The 14,454-nt window shown below is 39.0% G+C and overlaps 1 protein-coding gene across 4 annotated transcripts in view; it reads left to right on the plus strand.

Annotated features, from left to right (window-relative positions):
- The window catches only part of ZBTB40 (zinc finger and BTB domain containing 40), an 83,120-nt gene that overhangs the window by 35,962 nt on the left and 32,704 nt on the right, over positions 1-14,454 (plus strand). For all 4 annotated transcript variants that reach the window (XM_007175085.3, XM_007175086.2, XM_057556296.1 and 1 more), the window contains 2 exons: positions 2,136-2,905; positions 3,587-3,720. In XM_007175085.3, the coding sequence (XP_007175147.2) occupies positions 2,209-2,905; positions 3,587-3,720 (831 nt within the window). In that variant the 5' untranslated portion in view covers positions 2,136-2,208. The remainder of the gene's footprint in view (positions 1-2,135; positions 2,906-3,586; positions 3,721-14,454) is intronic.

Genomic DNA, 14,454 nt, shown 5'->3' on the forward strand with positions numbered 1-14,454 from the left:
CATTGACTCCTCATTGTCTTTAGGATAAATCCAAGCTCCTAAGCATGGCCCATGTATCTTTCTGTGGCCAGAACCTCTGCCTGCCTCTCCAGATTCATCTCCTGATACTCCCTGTCCCTTTCTATATGTTCCAGTATCACTGAACTCCTTATAATCCCCCCTCCTAAACCTCCTTCCTGCCATGTGATGTTTTCTTATCTGTGTGCCTCACGCAGGCTTCCCTGCTTGGAGTGCCTTTTTCTCCCACTCTTTTCACCTCATCAGTGCCTGCTCATTTATTAAGGCAGGTTAGCTGTTAGCTCCTCCACAAAAACCTTACTCTAACTCTTGGATATCCCTATTCCCCAAACTGGGCTTCTAAGTACAAATCTCTATCATTACATTTCCTGCCATTCATTTATTCATTCCACCAACTAGCCAACAATGTTTGTGTTAGGCAGAATTTTAAGCACTGGGCTGCAGCAGATGATGAAAAAAAAAAGTTCCTTCCTTAATGGAGTTTATATTCTAGTGAAGGGGGGTACATAATAAGTAAGTAAAAATATGTGTCAGTAGGCTATGATAAAAAATAGAGTAAGAGGGATGGAATGTTCTGAGGTTGGAGAGGAGGTTGCTATTTAAAGAACATGGTCAGATTTGATTAAATGTTCTAAATCATTAAAAAATAAATTAATTAATTAAATAAAGAACATGGTCAGGGAAGACCTTGTTGATCATGTGGCCGTTGAGCAGAGTCCTGACGGGAGTGAGAGAGTGAGCCGTGCACACATGTGAAGAAACCTACGGGTGAATATGCTTAGTGTGTTCCACAATCAGCAGGGAAGGCGTGGTGCTTACAGCAGAATGGGTGAGGGGCAGCGAGGCAGAAGATGAGGTTTTAGAGCTAATGACAGCCAGAGTAAGAATTTTGGCTTTTGGCTTTCACTGTGAGACCAGGAACCATGGAGGCTTTTGTGCAAAGTGACATATATGGCTATGTGCTAAAAAGATCACTCTGATTACTGGGTTGAAGATAGAGTAGGGTAGGGGTAGGGCTAGGAAGGGGTGGAGGCATGGGGGACCAGTTAGGACATTGTTGCAATATCCAAATAAAAGGTGATGGTGGCTTGGGCTGACCAGAGTAGAACCAGTGGAGGTAGTAATAAGTGATTGGATTTTGGATATATTCTGAAGGTAGAGCCAACAGGATTTATAAAGGATTGGGTAAGGGATATGAGAAAAAACAGGAGTCAAGGATGATTTCTAGGTTTTTGGTCTGAACAGCTAGAAGGGACAGAATTGCTGTGAAGTGGGGAAGATGGCAGGGGAGTTTGGATTTAAGTTTAAGAAATCTAACAGGCCTCCAATTGGAGATGTTCAGTAGGTAGTTGGAAGTGTGCGTCTGCAGTTCAGAGGAAAGGGCTGAGCTGGAAATATAAATCTGAAAGCTCTCAACATTTAGATATTTCAAAGGTATGGAATCAGATGAGAGAGAAGAAGTGAGATGACAGTCCTGGAGCACAGCAAACTTTAGAGGCCAAAGTGATGCAGAGGACCCAGCAAAGGAACCAGAGAGCACAGGATCAAGTGGAAAATGCATTTTAAAGGGGAGGGAATGACGACCTGTATTCAGTGCTGCAGATAGGTCAAGTAATATGAGGACATTGTATTATAAATCTGTCTATATATATATATATATATATATATATATATATATATATATATATATGTCTCCTTCATTTGGCTGAGAACTTGAGAGCAGAATGCATTTAGCAATGTAGTTACTTACAGCTTTGAAATCACTGAGACATGGGCATGCCACTTAATGGCTGTTTTTCCTTAAGCTGGTTCTCTCGGTCTCTTTGAGCTTCAGTCTCATCTATAAAATGGGGAGGATACAGTACTTTTCCAGTGAGTTTTTGTGAGGATCGAATGAGATCATCCAGATGACACACTAAGCATAGTCCTGTTCATGCAGTTAAACCCATGCCAGTTATTATCATCATTAATTCAGTATACCTGGCACAGTACCCCTTCCTATTCAGCAGCATTTGCTGAATGAACCAGTGAATTGCCTGTTCATTTTAATATTTCATTCAGGGCATTTCCCTGTGTGCTTATGAAGTATTAACATGGCATTTTTGGGGTTTCTCCAGGGTCTAGTGCTGATCCTCACAAAGTGATTCTGGAAGAAGAGAGGAAAGGAAGTCCTCAGGCAGAGCTGATGCGATGGAGCTCCCCAACTATAGCCGGCAGCTGCTGCAGCAGCTCTACACGCTGTGCAAGGAGCAGCAGTTCTGTGACTGCACCATTTCCATTGGTACCATTTACTTCAGGGCCCACAAACTTGTCCTGGCTGCTGCCAGCCTCCTGTTCAAAACCCTGCTGGACAACACAGACACCATCTCCATCGATGCATCTGTCGTGAGCCCTGAGGAGTTTGCCCTCTTGTTAGAAATGATGTACACTGGCAAACTACCTGTGGGCAAGCACAACTTCTCCAAAATCATCTCCTTAGCCGACAGCCTACAGATGTTTGATGTGGCTGTTAGTTGTAAAAACCTTCTAACTAGCCTTGTAAACTGCTCTGTTCAGGGTCAGGTGGTGAGGGATGTCTCCACACCATCCTCAGAGTCATCCAGGAAGGAGTTGGAGAAGCCTGAAGTAGAAATCCTTTCCTCCGAGGGTGCTGGAGAGCTTCATTCTTCCCCGGAGGTTTCCACCCCTCCAGGGGGCCCTGTGAAAGCCGAGATGGGGGAAGTGATCCAAACAGTTGTGCAAGAGATGAGTGTGGATCCTTGTGCTGCCCAAGGGATTCAGGGGAATGCAGACACCCCAGTGGAGACTCCTCTGACAGCTGAAGTTTTTTCCCCTTCTCCTGGTGTACAAACCTTTAGTGAGGCAAAGGAAGCAAGCCCAGAACCAGGTAATATTCATTTAATAGTTGTTTCGTAATCTGTCCTTCTGTTGTCAATTACTAGATTCAGTGATCTTTATGAGTTTTTTGTTTGTTTGTTTCATTGATAAATTTATCAAAGACCACTGTTAGATTGGAAACCAAAATCCAATGCAATACTTGTACTGGGACATTCTTATTTTTTTTTTTTTTTAAGATATTTATCTTTATTTGGTTGCACCAGGTCTTAGTTGCGGCTTGCCGGCTCCTTAGTTGCAGCATGCGGACTTCTTAGTTGCAGCATGCATGTGGGATCTAGTTCCCTGACCAGGGATTGAACCCATGCCCCCTGCATTGGGAGCGTGGAGTCTTAGCCACTGGACCGCCAGGGAAGTCCCAGGACATTCTTCTTTTAAAAGTGTCTGTGGTTTTGAGTGTTGCAAGCCTGAAGATGAACCACAGAGCAGAAAAGCAGTATTGAAATAACCATGTACCATTTTTGATTCTTACCCATTATTTTAACTAGGATGATGATGGCACAAAGGAGGAAGCTATTAGAGATGCTGTTTGCTATTACTCATAACTGATACATTAGCTATTATTTACAAATGCAGTACATGACCTAAAGGTTCTCAGACAGCTTAAACTTTTAAAAATCATTTCAAGTAATCAATCACCAATTTTTTTAATTTTGTTTTGTTTTACATTCAGAGTATGAGGGGAAACATTACCAGCTGAATTTTCTTCTAGAAAATGAAAAAATCTTCTCAGATGCACTCTTGATTACCCAGGATGTTTTAAAAAGACTAGAAGAATGTTCAGAAATTAAAGGTGCACAGAAGGAGGTAGGTGCCGTGAGTTTTATTTGTTTGCTGGTTTAGTGTTCTCAGGATAGCAGATCAGTTATCAGGGTCTCAATTTTTTTCAAACTTTAAATTTTTTTTTTTTTGACATTTATCCCCTAAAGGAAAGTTGTGCAAAAGTGCTAGGCAAGATACTTTCAAAACGAAGTTATATTTTGATCACTAGGTGGATCCCAGGGTTTTGATCCAGGATACTTAACTGAGCTTACCATTTCCTCCTGATTAATCAGGAATAAAATGGGGCAGAAGGTAGTCATGGATAACCCCAAATCAGAGATCAGGTAATAAAAACAAAAAACCAAACAACAATAAATACTCAAAACATGGTACGAAAAGGATTTAATATGGACTTGCACAGTAAATTGCATCATGTTTAGGAATACAGTGGTCATTTTCAGACATAAAAACAATAATGGTGAACATTTATTGAATACTTACTTTGATACACTTGGTATCAATACATATGTTATCTCATTTAATCCTCACAAAAATCATTGAGGTGGATATTATTATTTTTTATCACTGTTTTATGGATGAGAAGAACTGTCTCAAAGAGGTGATGTAACTTGGTCAAGGTTGCAGAGCTCATAAAACTAAACTCTGAGCAAGAATTCAAACCTAAGCATTCTGACTTTAGAGCTCTTCTCTTACACATTGAGTTACCTCCTAAAGGGGTAAAAATGATGCGTGTATGTCATGTATGTATAAACATACATAGGCATCACCTGACAGAAAACTGTCAAATGGTTATCATGCTATATTTCTTAGTTGACGTTTTCTGTTTTTTCCATTATCTCAGTGAGGTGCATCCCCGCCTGTGGGCTCCCTCACTACCCAGTTCCTCACACCTGACGCTGCAGGGTTGACTGCACTGCCACTTTAGGACTCCCTTGCTTCCCCTTTCTCCCGGCCATGCCTCCCATTCTGAGAGGTGCTGGCAGAGTGAGCGGGCACTGCCCCTGTAGGCTTGCTCATCTGACTGAGGGGGTAGCGTGGGGAGGCCTCCCATGTTGCTGTAGACAATTTAGTGTCTGTTAGTTACTATTAATCCAAGCAATAAATGCCTTCTACTATTTAAATAGTTCCCTGATTCATATCAAGTTACTTTTTAAAAAAACAAATTCAAGGTCAAGTATTTACTTTAACCATGGTTTATCGACAGTTGGCTATAAATTGTTTTTTTGAGAGATAAGCTGTTTACAAGACTGGGCTGACCCTGATGACTCTCTCAGGGGAGGTTTCAAGTGGTAAATCCTTGGTACTCTTTGTACTGATTATGCTGAAGGACATTATGGTTTTATATTTTTGCACTTGGATGTTCTCTTAACTGTTCAATCCATCATTTTGTCACTAGTTTGTTACCTCGATAGCTTATAGACACACCTCTTCATTTTCTCTCTTAAGACTTCCTCTCCACTTAACTTTGGTTACAGAGAAGCAACATCATTCCTTAGATCAGCAATACTCAAATTATTAGTGTCACCTCTGTACTAACTTAAACTGTGTCTTATGCATTTTTTTCCTAACACTGGTACCTAAAAGTGTCTGGCACATAACAGGTGTTCAAGAAATGTTTGCTGTACAGGGATTCATTCAGCATTTCCCCCCCACTGCTTGTCCTAATCATTTGATGGCAATAACGTTAATAGTACTTTGCAATAACACTGATTCACTGTTGGTGATCATTACAGGCTTATGTTATTTCTTCCTCGGTTTTAGAGGTCAGAGTAAGAGCACTACAAATCACTTGGTAGCTATATTTAAAACTGATTCTGTTTTATTCTATAATAAATTGTTCAGCTACAGAAAGAAAAAGGGAAAAATACTTTAAGAACGTAAGATTAAATTAAATATAGAGTTGGGGGGGTACTGCTTTGTATGTAGGCCCCGTACTTCTCTCTTTCTCTCTCACTTTATTTTAGACAGCTTGAGGTATGATTGATGTACAGCAAACTGTACACCTTTAAAGGTTATAGTTTGCTAAGTTTTGAAACCCGAAATCATCATCACAATCAAGATAGTGAACATATCCATCACCCCTAAAAATGTTTTCACATCCCTTTGTAATCCCTCCATCCTGCCCCTTTCCACTTGCTCTTCCCCAGGTAACACTGGTCTGCTTTCTCTCTCTCTAGATGAATGTGCATTTTCTTGAGTATTTTATAAATGGAATCATATAATCTGTATTCCTTTTGGTCTGGCTTCTTGCATTCAGCATAACTATTTTGAGGTTCACCCAAGTTGTTGCATGTTCATTCCTTTTTATTGCTGAGCAGGGTTCCATTGTATGGATATACCATTTATTTATCCAGCTCTACCATTTACTAGTATTGTTAGCTTCAGCAGCTTAGTCTCTGAAAGCCTTAATTTCCTAATTTGTAAAATTTGGGAGTGTTATCACCTACATCATAGGGTCATTGTGAAATTAATTAAGATTTATGTAAAACTCATACTAAAATGCCAGGCACATAGAAGGAGCTCAGTAGGTGACAACTGCTATTGTTTGCTGATACATTAACTCAGTATTTTTTTTTAAATTTTTATGTATTTATTTACTTTTAACATCTTTATTGGAGTATAATTGCTTTACAATGGTGTGTTAGTTTCTGCTGTATAACAAAGTGAATCAGCTATATGTATACATATATCCCCATATCCCCTCCCTCTTGTGTCTCCCTCCCACCCTCCCTATCCCACCCCTCTAGGTGGTCACAGAGCACTGAGCTGATCTCCCTGTGCTATGTGGCTGCTTCCCACTAGCTATCTATTTTACATTTGGTAGTGTATATATGTCCATGCCACTCTCTTACTTCATCCCAGCCTACCCTTCCCCCTCCCTGTGTCCTCAAGTCCATTCTCTATGTCTGCATCTTTATTCCTGTCCTTCCCGTAGGTTCTTCAGAACCATTTTTTTTTTACATTCCATATCTATGTGTTATCATACGGTATTTGTTTTTCTCTTTCTGACTTAATTCACTCTGTATGACAGTCTCTAAGTCCATCCACCTCACTACAAATAACTCAATTTCGTTTCTTTTTATGGCTGAGTAATATTCCTTTGTATATATGTGCCACATCTTCTTTATCCATTCATCTGTTGATGGACATTTAGGTTGCTTCCATGTCCTGACTATTGTAAATAGAGTTGCAATGAACATTGTGGTACATGTCTCTTTTTGAATTATGGTTTTCTCAGGGTATATGCCCAGTAGTGGGATTGCTGGGTTGTATGGTAGTTCTGATTTTAGTTTTTTAAGGAACCTCCATACTGTTCTCCATAGTGGCTGTATCAATTTACATTCCCACCAACAGTGCAAGAGGGTTTCCTTTTCTCCACACCCTCTCCAGCATTTATTTTTTGTAGATGTTTTGATGATGGCCATTCTGACCGGTGTGAGGTGGTACATCATTGCAGTTTTGATTTGCATTTCTCTAATGATTAGTGATGTTGAGCATCCTATCATGTGTTGGCAATCTGTATATCTCCTTTGGAGAAATGTCTATTTAGGTCTTCTGCCCATTTTTGGATTGGGTTATTTGTTTCTTTGATATTGAGCTGCATGAGCTGCTTGTATATTGAGGAGATTAATCCTTTGTCAGTTGCTTCATTGGCAAATATTTTCTCCCATTCTGAGGGTTGTCTTTTCGTCTTGTTTATGGTTTCCTCTGCTGTGCAAAAGCTTTTAAGTTTCATTAGGTCCCATTTGTTTATTTTTGTTTTTATTTCCGTTACTCTAGGAGGTGGATCAAAAAGGATCTTGCTGTGATTTATGTCATAGAGTGTTTGGCCTATGTTTTCCTCTAAGCGTTTTATAGTGTCTGGTCTTACATTTAGGTCTTTAATCCATTTTGAGTTTATTTTTGTGTATGGTGTTAGGAAGTGTTCTAATTTCATTCTTTTACATGTAGCTGTCCAGTTTTCCCAGCACCACTTATTGAAGAGGCTGTCTTTTCTCCATTGTATATTCTTGCCTCCTTTATCAAAGATAAGGTGACCATATGTGCGTGGGTTTATCTCTGGGCTTTCTATCCTGTTCCATTGATCTATATTTCTGTTTTTGTGCCAGTACCATACTGTCTTGATTACTGTAGCTTTGTAGTATAGTCTGAAGTCAGGGAGCCTGATTCCTCCAGCTCCATTTTTCTTTCTCAAGGTTGCTTTGGCTATTTGGGGTCTTTTGTGTTTCCATACAAATTGTGAAATTTTTTGTTTTGGTTCTGTGAAAAATGCCATTGGTAGTTTGATAAGGATTGCATTGAATCTGTAGATTGCTTTGGATAGTAGAGTCATTTTCACAATGTTGATTCTTCCAGTCCAAGAACATGGTATATCTCTCCATCTGTTTGTATCATCTTTAATTTCTTTCGTCAGTGTCTTACAGTTTTCTGCATATAGGTCTTTTGTCTCCTTAGGTAGATTTATTCCTAGGTATTTTATTCTTTTTGTTGCAGTGGTAAATGGGAGTGTTTCCTTAATTTCTCTTTCATATCTTTCATCATTAGTGTATAGGAATGCAAGAGACTTCTGTGCATTAATTTTTTATCCTGCTACTTTACCAAATTCATTGATTAGCTCTAGTAGTTTTCTGGTAGCATCTTTAGGATTCTCTATGTATAGTATCATGTCATCTACAAACAATGACAGCTTTACTTCTTCTTTTCCAATTTGGATTCCTTTTATTTCTTTTTCTTCTCTGATTGCTGTGGCTAAAACTTCCAAAACTATGTTGAATAATAGTGGTGAGAGTGGACAACCCTGTCTTGTTCCTGATCTTCATGGAAATGGTTTCAGGTTTTCATCATTGAGAATGATGCTGGCTGTGTGTTTCTCATATATGGCCTTTATTATGTTGATGTAAGTTCCCGCTATGCCTACTTTCTGGAGAGTTTTTATCATAAATGGGTGTTGAATTTTGTCGAAAGCTTTTTCTGCATCTATTGAGATGATCATATGATTTTTATCCTTCAGTTTGTTAATATGGCTTATCACATGATTGATTTGCGTATGTTGAAGAATCCTTGCATTCCTGAGATAAACCCCACTTGATCATGGTGTATGATCCTTTTAATGTGCTGTTGGATTCTGTTTGCTAGTATTTTGTTGAGGATTTTTGCATCTTTGTTCATCAGTGATATTGGCCTATAGTTTTCTTTTTTTGTGACATCTTTGTCTGGTTTTGGTATCAGGGTGATGGTGGCCTCATAGAATGAGTTTGGGAGTGTTCCTCACTCTGCTCTATTTTGGAAGAGTTTGAGAAGGATAGATGTTAGCTGTTCTCTAAATGTTTGATAGAATTCACCTGTGAAGCCATCTGGTCCTGGGCTTTTGTTTTGTGGAAGATTTTTAATCACAGTTTCAATTTCAGTGCTTGTGATTGGTCTGTTTGTATTTTCTGTTTCTTCCTGATTCAGTCTTGGAAGGTTGTGCTTTTTTAAGAATTTGTCCATTTCTTCCAGGTTGTCCATTTTATTGGCATATAGTTGCTTGTAGTAATCTCTCATGATCCTTTGTATTTCTGCAGTGTCAGTTGTTACTTCTCCTTTTTCATTTCTAATTCTGTTGATTTGAGACTTCTCCCTTTTTTTCTTGATGAGTCTGGCTAATGGTTTATCAATTTTGTTTATCTTCTCAAAGAACCAACTTTTAGTTTTATTGATCTTTGCTATCATTTCCTTCATTTCTTTTTAATTTATTTCTGATCTGATCTTTATGATTTCTTTCCTTCTGCTAACTTTGGGGGTTTTTTTTGTTCTTTCTCTAATTGCTTTAGTGTAAGGTTAGGTTGTTTATTTGAGATGTTTCTTGTTTCTTGAGGTAGGATTGTATTGCTATAAATTTCCCTCTTAGAACTGCTTTTGCTGCATCCCATAGGTTTGGGGTCGTCATGTTTTCATTGTCATTTGTTTCTAGGTATTTTTTTATTTCCTCTTTGATTTCTTCAGTGATCTCTTGGTTATTTAGTAGTGTACTGTTTAGCCTCCATGTGTTTGTATTTTTTACAGATTTTCCCTGTAATTGATATCTAGTCTCATAGAGTTGTGGTCGGAAAAGATACTTGATACGATTTCAATTTTCTTAATTTTACCAAGGCTTGATTTGTGACCCAAGATATGATCTATCCTGGCGAATGTTCCATGAGCACTTGAGAAGAAAGTGTATTCTGTTGTTTTTGGCTGGAATGTCCTATAAATATCAATTAAGTCCATCTTGTTGAATGTGTCATTTAAAGCTTGTGTTTCCTTATTTATTTTCATTTTGGATGATCTGTCCATTGCTGAAAGTGGGGTGTTACTATTATTGTGTTACTGTCGATTTCCCCTTTTATGGCTGTTAACATTTGCCTTATGTATTGAGGTGCTCCTATGTTGGGTGCATAAATATTTACAATTGTTGTATCTTCATCTTGGATTGATCCCTTGATCATTATGTGTGTCCTTCTTTGTCTCTTGTAATGGTCTTTGTTTTAAAGTCTATTTTGTCTGATAAGAGGATTGCTACTCCAGCTTTCTTTTGATTTCCATTTGCATGGAATATCTTTTTCCATCCCCTCACTTTCAGTCTGTATGTGTCCCTAGGCCTGAAGTGGGTCTCTTGTAGACAACATATGTACAGGTCTTGTTTTTGTATCCATTCAGCCAGTCTGTGTCTTTTGGTTGGAGCATTTAATCCATTTAAGGTAATTATTGATATGTATGTTCCTATTACCATTTTCTTAAATTTTTGGGTTTGTTATTGTGGGTCTTTTCCTTCTCTTGTGTTTCCTGCCTAGAGAAGTTCCTTTAGCATTTGTTGTAAAGCTGGTTTGGTGGTGCTAAATTCTCTTAGTTTTTGCTTGTCTTTGAAGGTTTTAATTTCTCTGTCAAATCTGAATGAGATCCTTGCTGGGTAGAGTAATCTTGGTTGTAGGTTTTTTCCCTTTCATCACTTTAAATATGTCTTGCCACTCCCTTCTGGCTTGCAGAGTTTCTGCTGAAAGATCAGCTGTTAACCTTATGGGGATTTCCTTGTATGTTATTTGTTGCTTTTCCCTTGCTGTTTTTAATATTTTTTCTTTGTATTTAATTTTTGATAGTTTGATGAATATGTGTCTTGGCGTGTTTCTCCTTGGATTTATCCTGTATGGGACTCTCTATGCTTCCTGGACTTGATTGACTATTTCCTTTCCCATATTAGGGAAGTTTTCAACTATAATCTTGTCAAATATTTTCTCAGTCCCTTTCTTTTTCTCTTCTTCTTCTGGGACCCCTATAATTCGAATGTTGGTGCATTTAATGTTGCCCTAGAGGTCTCTGAGACTGTCCTCAATTCTTTTCATTCTTTTTTCTTTATTCTGCTCTGTGGTAGTTATTTCCACTATTTTATCTTCCATGTCTCTTATCTGTTCTTCTGCCTCAGTTATTCTGCTATTGATTCCTTCTAGAGAATTTTAAATTTCATTTATTGTGTTGTTCATCATTGTTTGATGCTCTTTAGTTCTTCTAGGTCCTTGTTAAACGTTTCTTGTATTTTCTCCATTGTATTTCCAAGATTTTGGATCATCTTTACTATCATTACTCTGAATTCTTTTTCAGGTAGACTGCCTATTTCCTCTTCATTTGTTTGGTCTGGTGGGTTTTTACCTTGCTCCTTCATCTGCTGTGTGTTTCTCTGTCTTCTCATTTTGATTAACTTACTGTGTTTGGGGTCTCCTTGTCGCAGGCTGCAGGTTCGTAGTTCCTGTTGTTTTTGGTGTCTGCCCCCAGTGGCTAAGGTTGTTTCAGTGGGTTGTGTAGGCTTCCTGGAGAAGGGGACTAGTACCTGTGTTCTGGTGGGCGAAGCTGGATCTTTCTGGTGGGCAGGACCATGTCCGGTGGTGTGTTTTGGGGTGTCTGTGACCGTATTATGATTTTAGGTAGCCTCTCTGCTAATGGGTGGGGTTGTGTTCCTGTCTTGCTAGTTGTTTGGCATAGGGTGTCCAGCACTGTAGCTTGCTGGTCATTGAGTGGAGTTGGGTCTTAGTGCTGAGATGGAGATCTCTGGGGGAGCTTTCGCCATTTGCTATTACGTGGGGCCGGGAGGTCTCTGGTGGCCCAATATCCTGAACTCAGCTCTCCCACCTAAGAGGCTCAGGCCTGACACCCAGCTGGAGCACCAAGACCCTGTCAGCCACATGACTCAGAAGAAAAGGGAGAAAAAAAAGAAAGAAATAAAAAAATAATAAAATAAAGTGATTAAAATTTTAAAAATATTATTTAAAATTAAAAAGTCATTTTAAAAAAGTCATTTTTAGACTCAGTCAGTCTTGAAACTCCTTTTTCACTTAATGCCTTATAATATCCTAGTGCTGTGGTCACTTACTCTGACATGAGATGGTTTGCTGTTGATATTTAAGCTTAATTTGCAAGGCATGCTTTCAAATAGGTACCATTACCCTTGGAAGTAGCTTCTTGAACTGCAGGTGTAGTGTCTCGTGCAAAGCCATCAGTCTCTAGAACAGCAGTTCAGTATATATAAAAATGATGCACTTGTTAAAATGGTGGACTTGTTAAAATGTACACCTCCAGACCGCATTTCCAGAGTCTGATTCTTGCGTTGTGGTAGAGCTTGGGAATCTCCATCTTTAACAAGTTCCCCATGGACTGCTTTTTTGGTATCTCTAGACTACATTTTGAGAAGTTTTGATGGAGAAGTTAATGGCTTAACAAAATTCTTAATGTATGATGGCAGATGTCACAGTGTCTATGCTGACAGCTCTCAGTGTTTTGAGTAGCTGCTGAATACCCATTTCCCAAGTGTTATTCTTTGCTTTCTCCTTGATACAGCAAATATTTACTGAGCAACTGGTATGTGCCAGGCATTGAGCTGGTTGCTAGGAAAATAAACATAAATAAGACTGGATCCCTATCCTTATAGAATGTCTTGACAACAAAGAAATCCTGCCACGTATGTAATTTTTTGGGAAGTGTATACAGAAGTCACCCAACTACAGGAATCCCCAAAATACTTCAGTGTCGAATGTATTTATTAGAACTGTTCACTTGGAACATCATTCTGCATTTCAGCTACAGTTGTAAAGGTTGTTTGGGGGTTTTGTTTGTCACTGTTCTGTTTATACATCTTTAGCTCCCAGAGAGCTTTGAATGTTTTTTGTTGTTGTTGGCTGTTATTTGGTTCATCATCATAAATTAAAAAGATGGCTCAATGTTAACTATAATCTACACTTAGGTGTGTAATTTTGAGGCCTGTTAAAGGCTTGTGAGTGATGTTCTGATTGAGATGGACCAGCCTGTTCCTTTTCTTAAAAACAGATATGAGGTATGTACCTGGCCTGGATTGTGTTAAGGGAGGACATCATGAACCAGTGTCCTGATTATTTTCTTTCCTGAGATAAATGATGAAAGGTGGCAAAGCCATTCTCTGAGCAGTGATTGCAGCAATATGAGAAGAACCTGGGCAGCTTGAATTGTGTGAAACCAAAGCCAAAACTGATTAAGGAGAAATCTCTTGGGTGCCGGGATGGGAAAGTGGCTTCCCCTTGTCTTTATCTCAGTGTAGTATCTCTTACCATTAGAAAAAGCTGATACTGACCTAAGAGGCTTTCTGGCTGAGCTGAGCAAAACCTGTATTTAAAGGCAAACATACTTTTTTTCACCTTTTATGCTAGAACTTTTAATTGTCTACTTGCTTTGTTCCTAGCCGTGTCCCTGCTTTTAATTAACTGTGTAGATAGCAAGGTGAGTGTTTGACTAGAATAAGGAGATAACTTTTTCTACTATTGATTTCCTTGCTGTTTGATCCACTTTTCACCTAAAGTTCTAGAAAGACTCCCAAAGCTGAAGACCTGGTAGCATCCTTTTTTCCTTCAACTTTGTTTCAAAGGCAAACAACAGTGAAGGCTCTTATGTGAATCTGATGTTTTCATCCGTGTTACTAGTTCAGAGGTTTGCCAAGACCTGTAGGGCAGTGTTTTGTGGACTGTGTTTACTGACACACTATAGGGTAACCTTCTTGAGAAGTGAGTGGATAGGGTTCACTTTACAGGTCTATGAGAGATGAACTTAAGTTGTTTTTTTCAGATCTCCTCTCTGCTAATTATTAAATCTAAGATATGGAGCTGTAGCTAGAAGGGCTAGTGGTCTTATGGGAAGGGAATTTCATTCAGTTAAACAAACATTTATTGAGCACCCATTGTATACCAGTCTCTTCACTAATCAGTGAGACCAGGAGTAATGGTACAGATTTTCTAGATGCTACCCAGTGTTCAAGTGATGTCGATTCTAGTAAGTCCAATAAAATCCAGTGAAATGGATTTGGTTACACTCAAAGTTTGGGAGATGGAACTGGGTGAAAGGGGTGCCAGGTCATTGGAATGAGCTCAGTGTTTCATCCGGGTACTCTGCTCACTAGCCATGCAAACTTGGGCAAGTTACTTCACCTCTCTGACTCTCCTTTAAGTGGTCGTGGTAATGCCTCCAGGATCTGATGTAAGGAGTAAAGCAGATGGCAAGTATGCACGGTATCTGGGATGGTATTGAGCTGTTGTGGTCTGTCTCATTATTACCATTGCCTGGCCCTCAGCATTCGGGAAGGCATGAGCGAACAAGAATATAGTGTAACAAAGACAAATCCGCAGGCAGTAGGCAAGTGGTTGGGAAAATAAGTAAATTCAATTAAAAGATCTGAGTGTAAGGGAAAGATTAAATGGTTTTTTCACATATAACAGAGGGAAAGAAAAC

Source organism: Balaenoptera acutorostrata, chromosome 1 (genome assembly GCF_949987535.1).
Source record: "Balaenoptera acutorostrata chromosome 1, mBalAcu1.1, whole genome shotgun sequence".
NCBI lineage: Eukaryota > Metazoa > Chordata > Mammalia > Artiodactyla > Balaenopteridae > Balaenoptera > Balaenoptera acutorostrata.